The 23,660-nt window shown below is 45.5% G+C and overlaps 1 protein-coding gene across 1 annotated transcript in view; it reads left to right on the forward strand.

The window, feature by feature from the left end:
- The window catches only part of LOC123023928, a 45,290-nt gene extending 24,213 nt beyond the window's left edge, over positions 1-21,077 (forward strand). Inside the window, exons 3-19 of the mRNA XM_044431066.1 lie at positions 823-971; positions 3,148-3,294; positions 4,643-4,726; positions 4,843-5,010; positions 6,270-6,366; positions 6,764-6,987; positions 8,230-8,383; positions 9,569-9,780; positions 10,689-10,806; positions 11,231-11,436; positions 12,661-12,778; positions 17,583-17,752; positions 18,187-18,260; positions 18,611-18,684; positions 19,348-19,537; positions 20,026-20,164; positions 20,922-21,077. Of these exons, the coding sequence (XP_044287001.1) occupies positions 823-971; positions 3,148-3,294; positions 4,643-4,726; positions 4,843-5,010; positions 6,270-6,366; positions 6,764-6,987; positions 8,230-8,383; positions 9,569-9,780; positions 10,689-10,806; positions 11,231-11,436; positions 12,661-12,778; positions 17,583-17,752; positions 18,187-18,260; positions 18,611-18,684; positions 19,348-19,537; positions 20,026-20,164; positions 20,922-21,047 (2,450 nt within the window). The 3' untranslated portion in view covers positions 21,048-21,077. The remainder of the gene's footprint in view (positions 1-822; positions 972-3,147; positions 3,295-4,642; positions 4,727-4,842; positions 5,011-6,269; positions 6,367-6,763; positions 6,988-8,229; positions 8,384-9,568; positions 9,781-10,688; positions 10,807-11,230; positions 11,437-12,660; positions 12,779-17,582; positions 17,753-18,186; positions 18,261-18,610; positions 18,685-19,347; positions 19,538-20,025; positions 20,165-20,921) is intronic.
- Positions 21,078-23,660: the final 2,583 nt, after the last annotated feature.

Below are 23,660 nucleotides of genomic sequence, written 5' to 3' on the forward strand. Positions count from 1 at the left end.
AATAGCAAGCCCCTGGTGCAAAAGGCCCTTGGCCTCACGTGCCGGCTGGGTCCAGACTTCAGTTAGCAGCCAGTATTCATATGGACATCTCTGTGGCAAGGTGGATTCTGGGATGTGCTGTCACTTTGCATCTTCCCAGCTAAGGGTTAGAAACGGAATACCTCATTCCTGGCCTATAAGGCAGCATTATGTAGCAAAATAAGTAGGACAGCCAGTGTGGTCTAGTGGTTTGAGTGGGAAACTGAGACTTGAGAAATCTGGGTTCTAGACTCTGCCATGAAACTCACTGGGCGACCTTGGGTCAAACTGCCCCATAGGACTCTTGTGAGGATAGTATAGAGAAGATAATTGTGCAAACCACCCTGAGTTCCTTGGGGAAAGGAAAAGTGGGATATATCTGAAATAAACTGGTTCTTTTTTGAGGTGTGGTGGAACTTGGAAGAAATGCACATAGTGCAGGATCTGCACAAAAATGCAGAAATGGGAGCCCAAAACTCCATTACTGCAATGAGGTAGAGAATACATACATCAGGAAAATGTGCACAAGCAACAGATCTTTAAAATCACAAACTCATGCAAGAACAAAATGTGACAGTTCTGGTGAGCACAATCCCATTGTGATTGCTGTTAAGGGTACTTCTGTTCCCAAAGCTCACAGTCTTCGAACTGGCCTTGAAAAACAAGCAGGGCAGGAAACTTGCCTTTACCTTTTCAAGTAGAATTCAAGCTTCTCAGTGCTCTGAATCCTGGCCTCCCTGATTAGGGGGAGAACGGTGAAACAATTACCCTTCTTTTGAATTGTTCCAATACTTGTTCTTCCAGACACGTTTGGCAGGTCTTGGCTGATAGATGAGACCCAAGCGACAAAATGTGGATACACCATCTTCCAAGATGTCTGGGGAAACATCGAAATCCGTGCCTCCCTGATTGGCTGCTATGCTAAAATGGTGGTATGGAAACAGGAGTATGCTGTAGGGCAGGGCATCAAGTTTCTGGATTCTGTATTGTAGACAGTGGCTGGGTTCAAACAACATAACAAGTCATGATGGTTTGTTACCATTGTGGGTCTGCCGTGTTGCCTGAGCCAAGTTATGGCATTTCATCATGGTAAGTTTGGTCTTTAGACAGCACAACAATAAAGGATGGTTTCTCTGTAACTCCATGGTTTGTCATGATGTCTGAACCCAGGCTCATGGTTTCCATGGTCCTGATAACCAATTGCCACAGAGACCTGTAGAAAGAGTGGCAACTGCAGGAGTTGCGCCAGCCATGCAGCCTCTGTGTGTGGACCAATGAGGAAGAGGTGGACAAGACAGTGGAGTGATGTGTCTTAAGGTAGAATTTCAGGAGCAGTGTGTGATGGGATACATGCCAAGAGTGGGAGGACTGAGCAGTGTGGATGGAAAACATGATAGAGTCAAAACCACTTGATCATCTGTCAGATCATAGGAACCCCCTCCCACCCACACACACCCTGTGAATATATGTGTGTTGCCTGCCATGTTATGTGAAGGCAGTCAGTGTTAATGGAGAGTGAACTGATGGTCTTGTGCAAACTGTATTGCAGAGGTGCAGGTCCTCAAGCCTGGAGGGGTGGGGTGTAAATTCAGCCCTTCGGAGGTCCCAGTTATGTCTTCTGGGATTCGCTTTTTGGTCATACCCAATTCCTTTCCCTGCAGCCACCAATTGGTGGATAGCTTCTTAGCTTCTGCATGTCCCCCCACACCTCCCTCCTAAGGAATAGCTTCTGGTGGTAAGACCTTTAAGCTAAAATAGGCTGGTGTTCTGGTCATACCCCTTTTGCTTTTGGCCCCACTTATCACAGGAATACAGCCCTGGGAGCTTCTCTGAAACTGAGTTTGGCCTTTGGGCTGGAAGTGGCTCCCTGCTTCTGCTGTAGAGCCTGTGGCCTGCATTTCTGGGTTATGCAGAAAGCTGACTTAACACTAAAATAAGACAAATTATCCATTTAGGACTGTTGCTGAGCTCTGCTTAGCTGTGGCTTCCCAAAGACTTGGACAGCAGCCCATTTTAATCTTGCAATCTAGGCTTTTTGTTGGTTTTTGCTATTGAAGATTAACTGTAGTACCTTCTGCAAACTAAGCACGTGCTCTACTGATGAGAGGCTTAAGGAAAAGGAAGAACTAGGAATCTGCAGAAAATATCCCTGGTATAGGAACTTTATCTTGGAGCTCCCATGAGGACTAGAAATGTATATTGTTTTGTCTCAAAAAGCAACACCTCAAGGATAAAAACAAGGTACCATTTGTGGGAGGAGATGCAGCCGTTTCTGGCCATGTCATTGTTCACCCATGTCACCCAGCATTCTGGTTATTTTATGGAGTGGTACAAAAGTAGACACATCCTCTAGAGGCAGTGTTCTGTTTCTTAATGTTCACAATTTGATAATATCTATGAATAAATTGTGTGCTTCTCCAAACCTGACTTAAAACTTGTTTGGGCAATGTCTTCATGAAATCAAGCGGTGTGTCTAAGCCACAACATCTGGAAATGGATGCTACATTGGGAATATAACCCAAAACTAAGGTATAACTTTACTTACAATGTGTTTTCTGTTGGAAAGCTATGGGTCTGCAGCCAAGGAAATGACTAATTTAAATCAATAGTGAAATGCTGCCTTCTCTGCCCTTTGCAACATTCTAGTGACAGTAAGAAGCAGCCCTTCCAGCCAACTCTGAAATGCATAACAGCCTTGTTGGGGTCCAGAGTTCAGACTCAGTAAGGCTACCATCTTGTGCTGTGTCTGTAAAACATCCCTACCCACTTTGCTTTTGCTCTCTGGCCCTTCTTTTCCTTTAGGTTCCTTCACCTAGCTGAGCTTCCTTCCAGTTTCTGAATGTCATTTGTTTGTTCCTTCAGCCACCTTGCAACAATATCTGAGTCCTTAATCCTGCCGCACAGCACTGTTCCTTTCCATAAGGCTTCTGTGTGAAGCTGTCATCCCAGTCAACTGGTAACATTTCCTTCCTGCTCAGATGCCAGGCTAGAAACATTCTAGGAGCCTAGCCTGTTCCCTTAGCAAGCGGAAGGTCCCTTCACCCAGGACCTGTGTCAGCACTGGTGGCTTCACTACTGCAGTGGCCGTGATTAATTAGTGACTCCCTTCTCCCCACACCCTGCCTTCAGGATGATCAGCACTTCAACTTGAACATGCAGATCCAGGTCGCGACAGATGCAGAGATGCGTGATGCTGTTGTGCTCAATGTGCCTGTGATGTGTCCATATGGCCCGTGGCAGCCCAGGGAAGTTGTTTGTGAAGCAAATTACATGGAGGTAAGTTTTAGGCTTGAGAGAGACCAAACAGTAGCCTGAAATGCTTAAGGGGCTTTGCTGTTGCATTCCCAGAAGCCTAGCCTGGTTGAGAGAAGTCTTTAAGTCAATTCTGAAACTGCTTTTACTCTCTGGCTCTACTTCTACATTCTGGCCAGCGCAGGTTCCTGGATTTTCCTGGGGACTTGTTTTTTCAAAACTATAAACTAGCTAAAATTGGAGTTGGGGTACCTTTGACCCTGGGTTCAAATATTGCCCTCCAGTTAATTTATGTAACTTTAGCCTAATTTCAAAAGCCCTCTGCATGTGATCAGTTCAGTTCTTAGCAACTATGATCTTGTCTCTTTCACTTTTAAAAATGACAGCTACTGTGGTCAGCCTCTCACCACCTGCAGCTGTTCTCACAGCCTTTCCTCTTGGGAGACTGCAGCTTACAGATTTCCCTGAGGGCAGCCAGCAACTTTGCCAGCTTTTATGCCAGCCCTGGTGACTCCAGCAGTGCTTCCAGTGCCCACAGTGCAGCAGTCAGCAGCTGGGGCCAAAGCTAACCATAAAAGGAGGGTTCTGCTGAATTAGATTTGAAGGTCTGGCTAGCCCAGCATTGTGTCACCTCAGAGGCCATGGGAAGCTCACACAAGAAGTCCATGAAGGCTCCCTCCAGCTCATCTTCCCCATCAACCAGTGGTGATAAACCTGACATGTACTATCCTAGCTCAGGATGGAAACTGCAGCCTAAAGCAGGGGAAAGCCAGTGCTTCAGTGGAACCCCTGTTCCTTGATCAGGAGAAGCAAGGACACTTCAGCTATCGTGCTGTTCAGCTTGAGGCCGACGGAGCTGAACATAGCTCCCTTGCCACAAGGTACTTGCTTATACCCTCCCCTTCCTATTTCTGCAGTTTCAGGTAAGCAGCAAACACAAGAGACTTATTGAGACCCTGCTGAGATGCCTCTGTGGCCAGTGGGCTGCTCTGGTCCTCCCAGCTGGACTTCCTGATTGGATGATGCTCAGGGGAATCCTCCTGCATCTGTCCATTGCTAAGTCATGATAGCAAATGATTGGCTAGGAAGGATTTTGGAGTGGAGCCTAGAGTGGATACAAGAGTAGAGCCAGGGGGGCTGCACTTGGGCCCTTTTTGGTCAGGTTTGAGGCTGTCTATATTCCTAGAAGCTGAGTGCCTCAAAGGCTGAGAAGGTGAGGAAGCAACCCTGGTCTAGGAATATCCTTCCAATCTCCCGAAAAAGCAAACAAAATCAGTGTCAACTCTCTCTAAAATAACAAGTGGCAGGGATTAATGTCCAGTTGATGGCTGTGAAGAATCTCCCAGGTCTACTGCACTTGCTTTTCCTCAAGGTCTCTGTAAGAAGGAATGTGCCCCACATCTCAAATGACATTCTGCAGGATCAACCGGAAGACTGGGCATCCGCCTTTCCGGAGGTAACTCTCTCTTGCCTCTGCTTGATGGAAAATCTCGTGGGTGGGCTGCCAACCATGGGGGAGAAGAAGTTCTTCTGAAATACCTCCTCTTGTGCCTCTCTCTGCTTCTCATACAGGCCAAGGCAGGGGCCCCCTCCATTTGGCAAATAGTCTTCCACATGGACACCAGGAAGAAGGCCATGCCGGTTGAAGAGGCTCATGCTGTTGGTTATGGAGTGAACACAACAGACACCAGAATCGTGTTGAGGGCATCCTACAATGCAACCGAGGCTCAGAAGTTGCTGGTAAAGCTCTAGTGGAGAACGAGGGTGAAAGTGGGTGGCAAGCAGATCATTACAAAAGAGAACCATTTTTCACACCTCAGTGTTGTCATCTAGCTATCTCAGTGTATGGATAAACGTGCAACTTTGTTTTGGGATAACGCACATTTTTAATATATTGTGTCTTTCCTTCAAGGAATTCAAAGGGGCTTGCATGGTTCCCTACCCCATTTTTGCTTCCCAATAACACTGTGAGGTAGGGTAAGCTGAGAAATAGTTAAACAATTAGCTAGTGAGTTTCCTGGCAGAATACAGATTTGAAAAAGGGTTTCTCTGGCCCTACTTCACACTGCAACCCAGCCTTCCCCAACTTGGTGTCCTCTAAGTGTGTTGTACTACAGTTCCCACTACTCCTCTAGCTGAGGATGATGGAGGTTGTACTGCGTCATGCCTGGAGTTCACTGGGCTGGAGAAGGTTGCTCAAGCTGTTACACCACATTGGCTAGCTCTTATTTCACAGCGGGCACCACTTGGGAGGTCTTCCCATTCAGGGAGAGAAACAATCCCTAAGATGCCACCCTGGCAACCAGTTTTTACGAAGCTGTATAGTCACTTTTAAAAAGGAAAAATGAGGGTGATCCAGCTTACTTGAAAACACCTAGTCAAATTTTGTAGTCCTGTGAACTAAATTCTTATCCGCAATGGCTCCATCTCTCAGCCATGGTCTACAGCAAGTACAAAATTGGTCTGGCTGATCAGGGGCAATGGGAACCAGTAAATTGTAGGGTTCTGTGATGAACTGAGTGACATTTTTCACCCCTTTGGGGGCATCACTAGAGGGACAGGCCTGGTGGGACCCTGCACGTTGACATTTGTCACTGGCTAGGAAGCTTGCTGGCTTCTGTAAAGCCAAGGGCTCTTCGGAGCTGACCCCCTGCAGTCCTACAGCCTGCATCCCTGTGAAGAGCAGTGGCTTATAGACGCCTCCCAGAGTTACTGAACTTGCAAGAAACTGAGCATGCAGTTCAGCTGTCCAGACTTTCTGGTGCTGTATACTTAACAGGAACTCAATTCCACTTTCCCCCCAAACTCTTGGGATACTTGCTCTTTTAAAAACTTGATTCCACAAAATTGTGACTTGAAGAAGCAGTGTGATACTGCATCTTTTACTCCAACGTTGCACAGATTCCTGGACAACCTGGCAAAATGTTTCATTCAGGATTGGTGGTGTTGCTGTTGCTTTTCCAGTACGAGCAGTTAGGAACATCTGCTAACTTTTTCAGATTGATGGGGTTCTTTTCTCTGCGGTGAGATCCAGCACTTACTACAAGCAGCGCTGGATGCTTCTGATGGTGGACACAGCTGTGGCCTGCCCCATAGGTGAGTAAATAGCTAGTAAACAGGAGTAGACTGTTCCTTCCAACCTAGGAGTGGGGAACCAGATGGCCACACTCTCTCCTGCAACCACTGGTTGTTTCTGGCCTTTGTGAAGGTCCCACCCCAATTCTAAAAGTTTGCATTGCTTCTTTTAAGGCTTGGTTACTAGCCATGAGAGCTGATTATTTTTAATCTTTTGGTTGGGCCCCATCAACCTTCATGTCCTCTCACTAGTGGTATGCAGACCTTGAAAGTTTTTTTTTGAAAACAAGATCTGATCTCTGGGTCTCCCAAGCTTGTCAGGCTGTGGGTAGAATGAGATTTTTGGTAAGCCTTGGATTCCCTCCTTGTAGCTGCAAGGCTTGAGCGATTATCCATTTTGCTCCTTCCCTCATGACAGATGGTGTGACCTACACAAACAACATCATCACCTGGACTATCCCAAAAGGCATCTCTCCCCTCCTGGCTGAAGCTGGCACCATCAAAGAGTTGCACGTGGAGTTGGGGATCAACCTGTACAAGTTGTCAGCACAGGATATAAGCCGTCAGGGGTACTCCCTGGCCAGTGACAAGGAGGCGATTGTAGTCAAGATTCCCTTGGGTGCACCTGGCGGTAGCTACAAGGTAGGTTCATGGGTGCCTTCGATAGCTAAGGGTCTTGCACAGAGCTAGTCAATGTGCCCTCCCCCCGCCCCCACCTTTCTGGAACCCGCCAAAACTGCCTTAGGCATCTCATTTTATTTTTTTCCTAATTCAACTTATTTCCTTAGTTGCAGCTAGGATTGTTGTGAAACAGGTTTCTGTTGGTAGTGAAAAAGGTGAGTTCAATGGAGTTGTTTAGTGTGTTGGGACATAGGCTCTACCTCTGCCATGTACTTCGTCTTCTGGGCAGGTTACCTGCTTTTTGCCATGCCTTCCATGGCAGCAACTTTAGGGTGGTGCCTAAGACTGCATTTCAGTCACCTACTCCTGGCCAAGCATAATGTGCCTGAGAGAGATGCCAACAGAGGTTCAGAGAGAAGCCAATAGAGGTTCAGAAGTGGAAGTACCATAAGGGTGACATCAGTACACCAAAGATCAGGATGGGTCAATCTGACCTGTAAGTCTGACCCACAGGGCCTTGGGTGACCCCTGGAGGCTTGGGAGATGAATGAGAGAAAAACCTGGGTTGTTACATGGTAGGCATGTTGTGAGCAGAGCTGGCTAGAGCCAGGGGTCAGACTAGATGGCCCGAGAGGTCCCTTCTAACTCGCTCTGTTTTCTATGTTTTTCGATGTTACCTTGGATCTGTGACTGGGAAGAACAGTCTCCCGCATGCTGCTCCCCCTCCCAGTTGGGAGTGGAGATGACACACTTAAGTACTACGGTGACCCTGGGTCCTGCTCAGCAGGGGAAATACACTGGCTAGGTGGTGTTCTGCCTGTAGACTTGGGAGATGGAGTGATCATTCCTGCCTCTCTGCACAGAGAAATGCTTTCTGTTGGGGTGAGGCTTCTGCAGAGAGGGCCCCCAACTCTCAGTGTTGTTTTGTACACTGAGGGCAGTGCCGAAATAAAATTCCATCTCCCAGGGGATAAAATCAGTTCCTGACCCCTGTTATGCAGAATGCCTAGGTGGTGCCGATTCCCGAAACAGCAGCATCAAAGAAGAATCGAATCTGGACTAAGCATCCAGAAGGGTGCAGCCATGCTAGAATGCAGATCCCCAGACCTTACTAGAGCCCTTCAGCCCATTCATCAAAGTTGAAAGAGCAACTGGGTGAGAGGGCAGAGACCTGGAGAGTTTTCCATTCTGTTTGTCACAATGTGAGATGTTGGCACTGTGTCTCTTGAATGATGGTTGCTTGTCCGAATCCTTTTCCTCCAGAGTTTTGTGGTCTCTGGGAAATTGGCTATTGCCTACCAAATCAACCCGTTTGTAGAACACCTATGGGAGGATGACAAGAGGAGTGTTACGAAGCACACCATCCTGAAGGAGATCAACACACCCCTGCAGCTAGTGCCAGTGATGATCACATACTGTGAGTGTTCACAGTGAAAGAAAAATGCAGCTCAGATTGTAGAAACCTTGGCTTTGGAGGGTGGAGAGTGGGCCCCTGCCCTGACAATTGTGTGGGTGTGGATGTCAGGGAGAAGCCTGATGAGATCAAACCTGGCAAAGCACCTTCCGTTATAATATGGAGCAATGCTTCCCACACCCTCGCAAGTGGAATAGTGACCTTGAGTGCCACAGCTCTCTTGCTCCAAGCTGTAAAGGGAATTTGGGGACCAAGCAGGGCCACTGCTAGGCCTTGGCCCATAGGCTGCAATTCTGTGTTGACTTCCTAGAGCCCCAGGGGTCTATTGGTGCCAAAGGAAGGTGTGTTACAGTTGAATTGCTGTGCAGGGGGCGATTTCCAGAGGAAATGCAATTGGGAAGGCTTAATGCTCCTGCTACTCCATGGCAATTAAGCTCTGAAAAAAGCCCTTTTTGTGGATGCTGGTAAAAATGTCCCCCCCACCCTCGAAGCACCATAGCATGGAGTGGGGGCAATTTTCCTCCAGCAGTGGAGCTACAAAAAATGGGGTAATGGACAGAGAGATGATTAGGGGAGAAAGGAAAGGGCAAAAATAGGTGGACAATAATCTGGGCAGTTTTCCAAGTGTGTGTGAGGACCGGTATGGCTTCTCTGGATCCGATTATTTCTCAAGTTGCCTGTGTAGATACAGAGTAGCACATCTCATTCAGATTTGTGTCCTAAAGGTCTGGATCCTGAAGTACTTAGAAATGCCCCACAACTAAGGGTGTGGCAATTTTGGAGGGACCTCTGTCCTTGGAACCTGAATTGCCTACCTGTAGTACTCCTAGCCTCAGAGGCTTCAGCCTTTGCTGCTTGCTGACAAACTGAGAAGAGATGCATTCTTGTCCCTTGTACTGAAGACTTTGGATCAAACACTTTAGGGGAAAGATGGGGCTTTGAAGAAGCACTGACGATACAGGAAAGCTAGTTTGCATATTCTAGAATGAATCGGAGGGGGCTTGTAGGAAGAGTGGCTAAAGCAGTTGCCAGAATTACAGGGTTTTCAGCTCCCAGGATTGCCTTTAATAACCTGCCTCCCTCTGTGCTGGCTAGGAGTTTTGGGACTGGTGGCTGAACACAGGGCATCAGGATGGGGAAGACTATTAACACTTCTCCGATCTGAGCTGAAAGTTGTCTTTTGTGCAGATACAAATCTCCCCCTCCGCCTCTTCAATGCAACCATTGGGACCTTCTTGCCTGACATAGAGCTGGTCACAGTGACGTTGGATGAATTGGGGCCCTTGCCACTGCCTGAGGCTGCAAAGCATGGCTGCACGGTCTTTGGGACCAGGTACCCCAATGGCAGCAGAGGCTATGTGCTGCAGATCCCTTTCGATAACCCCAGGATCAAGAAGGAGGTGAGTGCCAAGGGTCTGGGGGCTCTCAAGCTGTTCTTGCCCCAAATATAACAACAAGAATAAGCAGCCCCCAGTGGCATCATGTGGAATGACTGAGAAAGAGAGAATTGTTTCACTCTAAAATTAGGCCCTCCAAAAACCTAAAAATGGAGCCTTTTCACCCTGGCTTCAGTCCACTTTTGGGTGCCTAGTGTGTCCTCCACAGTGTTTCACCCTTCTCCTTTTCTGTGCTTGGAAAGGCCAACCTGCACCAGATCTGGCATGTCATAATATTAACCCAGGTTCCCCAACCTGGTCCCCTCCAGCTGTGTTGGATGATGTGGGGTGCGGGGGCTGGCTGGGAGACGCAAGGGCAAGGAGTTAAAGAATCATGTGAACAGAATTGAAAGTGCCAGTCATCTAGGGCTGGTTTAAAGATTTGGGGTGAACCCAAATGCAGCCTCAGAAGCTGTGTGTGGTAAATGACTGCATGTACCTGGCGTTGCGAAAATGTAGCAGGCTACACTATAAGGTATGTTGGTCACAAGCAGTCCAGGCCTCTAGTGGACTGCATGAACACAACCTTAACATGCAGCATCTTCCTTGAACTGTTAATCTTTGAGACTGCATTTCCCAGTGTGATGTCTGTGGACTTCTCCCATGGCATTCTTTTGGCCCTGCCAGTCTGCCTTTTGGGAGATCAGTGTTTTGTGATTGGCCATGCCAACCATGGCAGCCATTTTTATACATAACCAGCTTCCTCCATAGCAGCCATTTTTTGAGAATCCTGCAACAGTCCCTCCAAATGCCCTCAATGTTGCCCCAAACATTGGGGCCCTGCTGTGGATGGTGGTGGTAAAAGCCAGGAGCACTGTAATTCTTACATTGTGGTAACCAAAGTTTCTTTTCTCCCACCCTCCTTTTCCCAGTATGTACCAGATAACATCAGAAACTACACCATCACCCCCATACTGGGATTCATTGTAATTCCTCAGGGAGACACATTTTATGTCCCAGTCCCTCTGAGCGCCCTGGTCGAAGATGCAGGTGAGCCGATTGGGAATGCTTGTCCATACTCTGTTATATCAGAAGCAAAATGGATGAAAGTGACAAGCCAAAGGTTTGAACAGTAGGCCCATTGGCTTCTATCTAACATCTTGAAGATTATTCTAACGGTTGTTGGGTGTGGACCCCAGGCAGCAGGGAGGGAGTTTAAAGCTTCCTCTGCCTCCCATGTTAGAGTTCCTTTCCTGAGCAGGGGTCTTACCCCAGCTACCTTCAGTGCAAGGCTTGTGCTGGTATTACTGTCTGAGGACTGGCATTGTCCGGGGTTCAACAGGCTGGTAAGCTGCCATGGTACAGTTCAGTGGGATGGAGGGACCTAAGGGGTGGGGAAGAGGGAAACAGACAGGGTTCCTAGACAGCCTGTAGCCTTACTCTCCCTACCACTGCTGTCTCTTCTCTTGTGCAGTGCTGCCCCAGGCAGAGGGGTTCTGTGATGACCAAGCCCTCTACTTAGTGGTTAAACATGGCAATGTGGACCAGGACTGGCTGCCCTCAGTGGGCGAGGTGCTCTTGACCCAGGAGATGGCGCAGAGTCTCGGCTACATGTTGCAGGACAACAGGACCCACTTAGCCCTGTGGGTGCCCAGGCATGCTGCCCACGTGTTCTTTGAGGTAAGGGAAGAGGGCACGATTGGACAGCCACTGAATGCAGAGTAGAAGGGAGTGGGTTTTGGAAGATGCCATGAGAAGGCCTACCCAGTATCTTAGGAAATTGACCCACAGGGGCACTGGTTGCTGTCCCACTCTGTCTTTCAGGCTTCCTCAATTTGGTGCCTGCTGGTTGTTTTGGACTACAGGTCCTACCCTCTATGGCCTTTGACTGTAGCCAGTGAGAACTTGCAAGTCTAATTGTCTGGAGTATATTAGACTGCTGTAGTTCTGTAAGCAATTAAGAGTGCGATCCTGTGAATGTTTAGATGGGGGGAAGTCCTACAGCTCCCAGCATTCCCCAGCCAACTGTTGTAGGACTTTTTCCAATTGACACATGCACAGGATTGTGCCTTAGTATGCTCTGATAGTAGAAGTGGATACCAAAATTAGAACTACTTTTGCTTCAACAGTAGGAGTTATGTTGCACTTCTATAACTTGTGTTTCCTCCACCAAAATCTAGCTTCACTTATCTCCTTGCCATCTTGACAACATTCCAGAACAGGCCCTTGAAAACTGCTAGAAGTGCAGTGGTGACTGGAGCATTTGAGTCAAAAGGTCCAAAACCAGGCCAGAGGAATGAGAAACAGCTTAAAATAGAACTGGGTTCTTCAAGGCTCCTTATAGCACTAAGGGAATTTCACTAAATTACAGACTCTATTATGAGAAAGAACTTATCAGCACTGTTACCGTTTGTGAGATCCATCCAGGTCATGTATTCTGGGGCAGAGTCCAAGCTATGGGTGCAAGTCCTTGCCATACTAACACATCTGTGCATTTACAGACCAGACTTGTTTTCAAGTCCTCTGCCAAAAATGGGACTTTCCAGGGCAATCTTCTCTGTAGAAAGGTGGTGACCAGGTCAGTGTCCCCCAAAGTAGTCTGTACCTTGACAGGGGCCTAGATTTACCACTCGCTAGAGTGTTGACTCCATAATACTGGTACCCTTCCAATGCTTTGGATTACAACTGCCAGCATTCCTGATGATTGGCTATACTGACAGGGGCTGAAAAGAAATCCAAGAAATCTGGAGGACCCAAGTTGAGGAAAGCCTGATCTGAAAGGCACATTATACTTCTGCTTTCCCTTTTCTCTAGAAAGGAGTGGGATGGAGGTCAAGACAACTGTTGGTTTTGGGGTTGTCGTTTTGGGTCATGTAGCTAATCTGGTCTCCTTTTGCCAACTAGGAAATACAGTCTTTTGGGATTGTGGCCACTTTCAAGTTGCTGCTGAAGGATCGTCTCAGTGAAGTGGAAATGATAGATTTTGCCATTTCCTGCACATTCTCTTCGAAAGACCTCATTGGTAAAATTTCTCCCTAATCTTGCCCTCTCATTTCTGGGGGAGCAACTCAAGCAGATGTTGCAGCATCAAGTTCCACTGTGCAGGAGCCAATAACTTCAGAATTGTAGCTCTCCTGTTCAACCCAACTTGCACCATAGATAGCTCCTTTCTTACTATGTGTTCTTATTCTTTCTCTGGCTCCAACGTAAACCCCATTAAGTAACACACAATTTACCACCTTGTGCTGTGCCACCATTTTGAATATTTAACCTTTGTAACATCCAAAGCTGGAAGCTATGGGCTAATCATAAGTTAAACCATCTATGGTTAGCCTAAAAACTGGTTATGGGTGAAACAACACACAGTTTACTTAGACCATTAATTATAGGTTCAGTTGTCATGAAGCAACCTCCATTAGGGGGATGAACAACAAAATAGTGGCTGTAGAATGTTCCTGATGCACACCTTGGCAAATTGTAGGTTGCACTGTTAATGTGCAAACTAGGTATAAATTTCAAATGCCAATTGCTCTTCTGAAGGTTCAGTCCAGTGGTAAATTCTCTCCCAGCAGGATTCTTGGCTGGCTTGTCCATCCTGCTTTAAGAGTTGGGCACCTCTAGGAGGTCCAGGAGCAATTTGCTGCTTCCATTTCCCATGTGGACCTAGCCCTTCCCCAGCAGGTACCAAGGTTGGGTTTTAACTTCTTGGCTGCAGTCCCCGTCTGCAGTTATCTTGGAGCCCAGGAAAATAAAATCTGTCACTACCTCCATTTCTTCCTCATCTATTTGCCAGGAAGTGAGAGGTCCGAATGCCATGATCTTAGTTTTCTTAATGTTGAGTTTCAAGACAACTTTTGTACTCTCCCCCTTCACTCGCATCAAGAGGCTCTTTAGTTCCTCTTCACTTTCTGCCATGAGAGTGGTATCATCTGCATATCTGAGGTTGCTGATATTTCTCCCAGCAATCTTAATTCCAACTGGTGATTCATCTAGGTCCGCCTTTCTCATGATGTGCTCTGCACAGAAGTTAAATAGGCAGGGCGACAGTATACAGCCTTGCCGAACTCCTTTCTCAATTTTGAACCAATCAGTGGTTCCCTGCCCAGTTCTGACTGTTGCTTCTTGACCCACATATAGGTTTCTCAAGAGACAAATGAGATGGTCAGGTACTCCCATCTCTTTAAGAACTTGCCACAATTTGTTGTGATCCACACAATCAAAGGCTTTAGCATAGTCAATGAAGCAGAAGTAGATGTTTTTCTGGAACTCCCTAGCTTTCTCCATGATCCAGCATATGTTGGCAATTTGATCTCTAGTTCCTCTCCCTCTTCGAAATCCTGCCTATACTTTTGGTAGTTCTCGGTCCACATACTGCTTGTAGGATTTTGAGCATAACTTTGCTAGCATGTGAAATGAGTGCAATGGTGCGGTAGTTTGAACATTCTTTGGCATTGCCGTTCTTTGGGATCGGAATGTAAACTGACCTTTTCCAATCCTGTGGCTACTGTTGGGCTTTCCAAATTTGCTGGCATGTTGAGTGTAGCACTTCTACTGCATCGTCTTTTAAGATGTTGAATAGTTCAGCTAGAATGCTGTCACCCCCACTAGCTTTGTTGTTGCTCAGACTTCCTAAGGCCCATTTGACTTCACATTCCAAGATATCTGGCTCAAGGTCAGTGACCACTCCATCATGCTTATCAGGGACGTTAAGCTCTTTCTTGTATAGTTCTTCTGTGTAATCTTGCCACCTCTTCTTAACCTCTTCTGCCTCTGTTAGGTCCCTGCCATTTTGGTCCTTTATCATGTCCATTTTTGCATGAAATGTTCCCTTCATATCTCCAATTTTCTTGAAGAGATCTCTGGTCCTCCCTATTCTATAGTTTTCTTCTATTTCTTTGCACTGTTCATTTAAGAAGGCATTCTTATCTCTTCTAGCTGTTCTCTGGAATTCTGCATTCAATTGGGTGTATCTTTCTCTTTCTCCCTTGCCTTTCACTTCCTTTCTTTCCTCTGCTATTTGTAAAGCTTCCTCAGACAGCCATTTTGCTTTCTTGCATTTCTTTTTCTTTGGGATTGTTTTAGTTGCTACCTCTTGTACAATGTACCACCGTCCATAGTTCTTCAGGCACTCTGTCTATCAGATCTAATTCCTTAAATTTATTTGTCACCTCTACTGTATATTCATCAGGGATATGATTTAGGTCATACCTGAGTGGCCTAGTGCTTTTCCCTACTTTCTTCAATTTAAGCCTCAATTTTGCAACGAGAAGCTCATGATCTGAGCCACAGTCAGCTCCTGGTCTAGTTTTTACTGACTGTATAGAGCTTCTCCATCTTTGGCTGCAGAGCACATAGTCAATCTGATTTCTGTGTTGACCGTCTGGTGATGTTCATGTGTAGAGTTGTCTCTTGGGTTGTTGGAAAAGAGTGTTTGCTATGACCATCGTATTCTCTTGACAAAATTCTGCCAGCCTATGCCCTGCTTCATTTTGTACTCCAAGGCCAAACTCGCCTGTTATTCCAGTTATCTTTTGGCTTCCTACTTTAGCATTGCAATCTCCCATGATGATAAGGACATCATTTTTGGGTGTTAATTCTAGAAGGTGTTGTAGGCCTTCATAGAACTGGTCAACTTCATAGAACTGGTCAACTCTTCAGCACCAGTGGTTGGGGGATAGACTTGGACTACTGTGATGTTGAATGGTTTGCCTTGGATTCGAACTGAGATCATTCTGTCATTTTGGAGATTGTATCCCAGTACTGCTTTTCCTACTCTTTTATTGACTATGAAGGCTACTCCATTTCTTCTGAGGGATTCTTGCCCGCAGTAGTACACCTGATGGTCATCTGAATTATATTCACCCATTCCTGTCCATTTTAGTTCACTGATTCCTAAGATGTCGATGTTCAGTCTTCTCATTTCTTGTTTCACCATGTCCAGCTTGCCTTGCTTCATGGATCTTACATACATGGTTCCTATGGAGTATAGATCTTTGCAACATCGGACTTTTCTTTCACCACCAGATCCATCTGCAACTGAGTGTCCTTTCGGCTTTGATCCAGTTGCTTCATTCTTTCTGGCGCTACTAGTACTAGCCCTCCACTCTTCCCCGGTAGCATATTGGACACCTTCTGACCTGAGGGGCTCATCTTCCGGCATCATATCTTTTTGCCTTTTGGTACTGTCCATGGGGTTTTCATGGCAAAGATACTGGAGTGGGTTGCCATTTCCTTCTCCAGTGGATCACGTTTTGTCAGAGCTCTCCGCTATGACCTGTCCATCTTGGGTGGCCCTGCATGGCATAGCTCATAGCTTCATTGCGCTACGCAAGCCCCTTCGGCACGACAAGGCAGTGATCCATGAAGGAGAACACCACAAATCTGTAAATTTCCTTTTTATCTGTTTGGGATTCTGTTAACAGCCACAAAGCTCCCAAAGTGTCAACATCAACTTGCAAACAAGTTAACTGTTACTTTGGGGTTGTTTTGTTTGAGCTATAGATAAGGTATATGTGTCTCTAAAGGTACTCCAAATTTTGGAGATGGGAGGGCCACACTGGAGAGCCACAGAACCAACATGTGTCTTAAAGTACACTTAGGGGAAGCCATGATGAAAGCTGTATAGAGCCTTGCATGCCTCTAGTGTAACTAGCACGTGTCCGTCTTCTGTCCAGCTTTAAAGAAAAGGATGTATTGTGGAATCACAGTGGCTCTTTCATGTGCATTTCACAGGTGACCACATGATGTCACCCTCAGTTTGTAAATCTTCTGTGTTCTGCCGTTGCTTCTATCCTTTTTTATTTCTTTGTCTTTGCAGCAGAAAATCCATTAACAGGGGAAAGGGTGGACAAGGCTTCTGATTAGTAGTGCAGGGAGTCCTCTGCCAAACACCCAGGAAGGGCGGAAGGGTCACGCAGGCACCGCAGCCATTGATGTCATCAGGCCTACGTGGGGCTTTGATCTTCAGCACATGCTCAGTACATCTCTGCAGCCTCTTTGTTTTGATCTATATTTTGTTTTGAAGCAGTGCTGAATTTACATATGGCCAGTAGTGCTGGCTGTATGAAAAATTAAGATTGAAACAGTAAAAAAGCAAAAATATAACTGAAATGAAAAATGTTGCGGTCTCTGCTTTTTTCACATGTATAAAGTGAATTCCTTCCAGGCACTAACTAGTGTAGACTGGTTGTTCATGGAGGGGAGGTGACTTTTAATTCCTAAAATATAGGATTATACAGGTATAATGTTATAACTCTATTTTTTTAAAGTCTTTCCTAATCATTACCTCCATGAATCATGTTAAAATGGTGGTGACAAGAAGGGGATTTTATCATATATGCACATAACTGACTAGGGATATAACATTTTAACATCTCATTTAAGTGGTATTTTAGTTCTTGATGCTTTCAGAATACATAGAAATGTTTTTGGCATGACTGAAAGGAGACTTGCCAAAAAAAAAAAAAAAAGGATTAAAAATGTTCCCCACTGTAAAGAGATGCTGAGTAGTGAGAGGTTTAGTGGCTTGGTAAGTCATTGCTCTTATCAAAATGATGCCCCTTTAAAGGTAGAAAAGTTGCACTACTAGTACAGACAGAAACTGCTCACTGTTCTCAGAGTGTGGAAAACTGGTTGCAATTCTGCTTCTACTTTGCTGTGGGAAAAGTAACTATGGGCCCTGCACGCTTGCTTTCTGGAAATGCCTCAAGTGTGGCGGCTGCCTGGAGAGGTGCTGGGCATGATCCAACTGGGAGGTCAGAGTTAGGAAATGGTCCTTCGCCCACCAGATGCCCTGGAGTGGAATGTCTGTCTGATTTTTCCTGCAGACTGCCTGCCCAACGGCACCATAGTGGTCTCTGCTGTGAAGCTGATTGGCATCTCAGACATGGATCCCGCTGGTTTGGTGCTGCGAGACCGTCGCTGCAGGCCTGTTTCAGCAACAGGCAAAGGAGCAACCTTCATCTTCAATGTGAACTCTTGTGGGACAACCCGCATGGTGAGAAATGGCTGTGCCTTTTCTCTTGGCGGGTGTGGAAAGGCTATTGCCGTGCACATCAACCCCATCAGGCAGCCTTCCCCAAACTAGTGTGCTCCAGATCTCTTAGGCTACCGTTCCCAGTTGCTGGAAATGCTGGGAGTTGTAGGCCAAAATATTTGAAGGGCACCAAGTTGGGGGCTGAAACAGGGCAAACTCAAAAGCTTGCATGTTCCTTTCAGTTAATCATTTCAGGTTTAAATAGCCACTGGAGCTGGATGGGATGCCAGGAATGTTCTGCTAGACTTACGCTTGATTTCCCTTATCTCAGAGGGTGGTTGGCAGGTTAAAGCAGTGGGAGGGAAATGCACATTTGCTACCCTGAGCTGCCTGTGGAAAGTGAGATTAAACATCTCTGAAACTTGCAGCCTCCTAACCCTATAATCCTTCCACAGTTTGGCAATTCTACCATGACCTATGAGAATGAGGTTCTGTACTTCCTCACGGGCCAAACAGTACCTGTTTATCGGTGAGTGCTCATGACTTGGGATGAGGGACACTTTAAAAGCATGGTAATCTGGTAGGAGGTAGGTGCCTATCCACACACTGCTATAGCACCATGCTCAATGCTGCCCTAAATAAATGCAGAATTGATTGAATTGATACAATGGAACTGGGTATTTCTGGCTCAAACACAGGAATGTCTCCTAGGCAGGTTTTCCTTCTAGCATCTTGCCTTTTAAATCTGTTAAGTGTGTGTCTGTATTGGCTGGATGGGCAGCAACAGACTTCTCTCACTGGTAATTCTTATTACTATTTTGAAAGGTTGAAATGCTCTTGTCGATACTTCATTGGTGATGCTCTGTTGCTCCAATACAGTCCTGTGGAAGGTCCATCACCAAGCATCCTTCCTGGGATTGGGATGCTGGCGCTTGCCCTTAAATTGGCTAGAGGTAACACCAAAGGGATGGGGCTATAGAAGTATATGCTAATCTCTGTGTCCACATGTTTTATGAGTATTATCTTACAGCAGGGATGTCGAACCCCTCTCAGACTGAGAAATGAATTCCATTTTGGAGGAGCTCTTGGAAGATCACATTCCATTGCAGGGTGGGGTGACAGGGCAGAGCCAGAATTATCAGTATATTTTAACTGGAAACACTTATTGCCAGTAACTGAACCCTGGGTAGGCATTTTTGCCTTCTAGAATTATACAGTTTCCCCAGTCCCCCCTCCACAGCAGCTGTGAAACCGCCTAACAGCCAAGAGTTCCAGGGTGATTGGTGGAAGGCTGGGGGAAGGAAGTGTGGCCACATCCAGGGGAATCCCAGAAGGCCAGATTTGGACAATGTCTGAGGTTTAACACCCGTCTTAACGGTCTTTCTACCAAATGAGATGATGCTCCATCTACAATTCTAATAAGTGTGTGTGTTTTAAATTGATTTTAAAAATATTGACTTGAAAAAAGCGGCACTAGATCTAGCCAATTTTAAATTCAGTAGGGCTAACCCTTGGCCCATAGAGGTAGAGGTTGATGGGGGTTGTAGTTCATACCTGAAAGGGACCAGTGGTGAAGGCTGATCTTAACATGCTTTCCCCCTCTTTGCTCTTGCTAGATAAGTCCTACAGTGACTTTTACCAGGACACAGAGTACCCAGTGATTCGCTACCTCAGAGAGCCTCTCCACTTCCAGGTAGAGCTTCTCCACAGCCAAGACCCCCAGCTGGAACTCTTCTTGGTGGACTGCTGGACAACAGCATCGGTGGACAGGAACAGTTCTCCACAATGGCATATAGTGGTTGACAGGTGACACTGCAAATATTTTGTTTTTCAGTCCTATGCTGCAGATGCATAAAGTCCTATATACTTTGTTTCCCCAATTTCTATTGTCTAAACTGAAATGTTCACACTATGATGGAAGCAGCAAGCAGACATTTTAATAGAGTCATGCTCGAACAGCACTGCTGTGTTGGGTTGTATATAAAGCTGAACTAACCTATGTTAACATGGTGGAGGGCCCAATGGAGAAGGAAACCTTGTACTGATTGCTGAAATCATTGCTGTATTCTGTAAACCATCCAGCTACTTTAAGACCTTCAAGCATGCAGCAGAGCCTCAAAAGCCAGGAGAAACCTTAATGCTGGGTTGTTCTGGAACAGCCCAATTCTGCATAGCATTCAGCTTTGCTTGATGCAGAGGTTCAGGTTACATCGGCATAGGGCACTTCTAAGCCAGACGGTATGGTCCTGTTTTGACATGCTAAGCTGGTAGCTTCTCTGCTCTTTTTTTAAAAGTTGCGAGAACCCGAAGGACGCACATCGAACCACATTCCACAGAGTCCCTAGTGGCTCTGTCCCGTTTCCTACACACCTGAAGCGGTTTGAAGTGAAGATGTTTACATTCGTAGTAAATGGGAAAGCTCTTTGGGGGCAGGTAAGACATGCCCTTAAGTCTTCACACAGAATCATGATGCTGCTACTGATGCAGTTAGGTCATTAGGTCATTTAGATTCTGGACTTAAGGCACAATCCTATGCATGTTTAGGCAGGAAAAAGTTGTACACCTTCTAGCATTCCTCAGTTAGCATAGTTGGCTGGGGAATGCTGGAGAAGCTCTTGTATTGGGCTTTTTAATCTGTCTATTGTGCCTGTAATTGTCTCAAAAGGTGGGGTGGGGGGAATTTAAGAATTTTAAGAATTAAAAGGGTCATGGTAATGTGTATTGCATCAAAATATGGTAAGCAGGCTGTGCTGCATTTCGGGGGCCCTGCTCATTCTACTCAATAGGGCTCTGAACATCACCCCAGAAGTCTTACCCTGATGGGGATATTGGCTGACTTGTTTCTTTGTTGTTTTTCCCTTTAATGAAGTTTTGCCTGCCAGTGCTTTAATTGCTGTTCCCTGTTGGTTTCTGTGGACCTTAGCATGGCCTCTTCCCATGGCACTGCACTGCCCTAGGAAGTAAATGTTGCACTTTAGTTTAAGCTTTCTAACCAAATTTAAAGCTGAAGTCATCCTAGTTTTTATTTTGCCTTCTTCAGCACCAATGACTCTGCTCCTCCTGAAGCCATGGAAGTAGTAGAATACTGGTGGTATTCCTACTGCTTAGTAATTTGCCACCTCCTCAGTGATTTTTTTAATGCAAGGTTAATTTCTTTTCCCACCACTGCCCCCAAAACCATGATCTTCAGATCTATTTCCACTGCAGTACAGTGATCTGTGATTCCAACTATCTGTCCTCTGATGCCGTGTGTGCCAGGCGTTGCATTCCCAGAAGGCAAAGAGTAGGTAAGTGCCTTAAAGATAGATGGTATTGATGTAGATGGCTTGAACTGGAGCTCCCAAGCAAGCTTGGAGTACTTCACACTTTCTTCTACAGTGCCACTTGGCTTGACTAGGACCTTCAGCCAAGGGTGTACAAACTCAGGCTGTGGTTCAGTCCAGCTTGCCTGGGGTCTCCATCTGGGATTCCCCAGATGACAATGCCCCTTTCTCATGGCCCTATCCCCTTTACCTAATTGCCCTCAGTCTAAAGGATTTCAGTGCTTCTCCTGCAGCTTAATCACTGGTAGTAAGTGCTTTAAGCTAAAAGGGTCAGGGCCAAAGGTGAAAGGGTGCTTTCCCTGTTGACATTAAGATGAATTTCAAAGTCCAATGTCAATGCATGTTGCTGTCAAGTGGGTTAGAAATCTTCATGAGTGGACATGCAAACAGCATAGAGATGGCACAGGTTGCTTCTGATTAGGAAGGTGTGGCTCTGAATGTGGCAACGTTGCTGCATCTTTGTTTTTATCCTTTTGCTAGGTCGTAGCACTGATTCTACCAGTGGTATGCAAGGATATGTCTCATCTGGAGCAATTGTGATAGGAAAGAGGAACCATACCTAAGCATCTTGTAAATGGACTTGATTTGGTGGACTCTGAAATGGCGAATGGTATTTGTTTGCTGCTACAGCTGTGTGTATCTTTTTGCAATAAAGGCCTTCAATAGGCACAGCCAGACTTTTGATCTCATGCTGTTCGGTAAAAGCTTGAGGAAGAATTGAAGATGGGAATGGGACAAGCTGAAAGCCCCAGGGTTTTTATTAAGAAATGCCATTATGGAAATAGTACATTGATGGTACTGCTGTCTTATACTTAACAAAGCTGGTAGGTAGAAGTTGAAAAAATTCATTTATACTCTTACATAGAGGCAACTTGAACCATTTAGAGTGTTCTGTGAACCTTTGCTCTAAAGCTTGATTTGGGAGGTAGGATTGTCTGTGTCATTTTGTTCTATAGTAATTGCAAAGCTACTCCCTTTAGATAGTTACTTTGTCATTTGATGACCCAAAACTACAGGAACTGTGGTAGGATGCTAGAGAAAGGGGGCAATCTTGTGTGCATTTATATAGGAAAAAGTAATACAATTACCTCATTTCCCAGCCACTCATAGGATTGTGCCCTCACTTTGTGAGGCTGTGTTTACTTCAAAAACATGTTTTACTGTAGGGGAAAGCTATCTGAATAGGTCAGTACACCATACCCCATACAGCAGGGTCTGTGACTAACATTTTTGAGAAGTTGAAGGGACTGCCCTTCACAGTCTACTTCAGCTAGTGCAATTCACATTTGGATTCAACCCTAGATAAATGCATAGCCATGTTTTAAAGTGTCTGCGCTTATACTATTTTTCCTAAATAGTAACATAAAAACATAATCTACTTGCCTTGTTTCTTCTGTCATTCCCAGCTATTCATACTCTAATTATGCATGGTTAAGAGCTACATTTCCTTGCCATGGTACATCCAGGGATAAACCAGTATATTTATGACTTGAGAAACTGCTTTAATGATACAGCCATTATAAGAACATAAGGCATAGGAAAATGACTGCTCCACCCAAGCATTTTCTTCTCAAATGTGTGGGTATAGTCCTCAGATACAACAGTAATAGTTGCGGCCAGTATAAACTTTGCAAACGTTCATTTTAACATTCCCATCTCAGAAATTCTAATTAGCTCAAAAAACATTGAATTAGGCAATGCTGAAGTGTGAAAATAGTTTCAGGAAGAATTAATATTGACCAAGGACAAGATGTTGCTGCAGTGTGAAGCTGTAAACTGATACCCACCTTCTTGGAAGTAAGCCCCTGAACTCACTAGGATTAACTTCTGAACAGACCTGCATACGTGTTAAACTTTGTACAGGGACACTTCACATGATAATTTGTTATGCTTACATTTTGGGCAACCAGGCAGATCACTGGTTTCTTGCTTGGCTCTTGATCTTGTTTGCTGGCTTAGCTTTGTAATATTACTGTCTTTATACAGTCTAAAGTGTTCCAAATTGCTGTAGAAGCCTTTACTGACTGAAAAGGGAGGTCAAATGCTATGAACATTTAATATTAAAGTGGTTGCTCGGTTAGGGTAATGACATGCAAACTGCTCTTGGCATCTCATTCTCAAGCCATGGCATCTTATTTTCACAGTTAAAAGCATTATGACTGTATCTTTTTAAATGCACTGGGTCCTATACAACCAGCCCATATGACTAAAGAAGTTATAAGTAGATATGGGTGTACAAAAAAAAGTTAATCGTTAGTGAAATGATGCACATGAGGTAGAAGAACCACTGGCAGCTGCAGGGGAACAGTGCTTGAACAGCAAAAAATAGCTTACTCAATGTAAACTAGTTTTCTTCAGAAAGTAGTTCAAGAGGAGGTGGTGATGACGGGAACAGCAGCAGAAGCATTCTCAATGAACTGTAGAAAAAGGCCAGCAGCCGTGAAAGATGATAGTCAAAAGCACTGGCGTGGAAGGTTTGGTAAACATAGGTAAAACGGGAAAGGAAAGGTGATGAGTGTGTGAAAAGCAACACGTATGAACTCATAATGCTGAAGTGTGTTACCACCCATTCTTGCTGTGGTACTATAAAATAGGAAAAATAATAG

Source organism: Varanus komodoensis, unplaced genomic scaffold, assembly GCF_004798865.1.
Source record: "Varanus komodoensis strain SLA01 unplaced genomic scaffold, ASM479886v1 scaffold22, whole genome shotgun sequence".
NCBI lineage: Eukaryota > Metazoa > Chordata > Lepidosauria > Squamata > Varanidae > Varanus > Varanus komodoensis.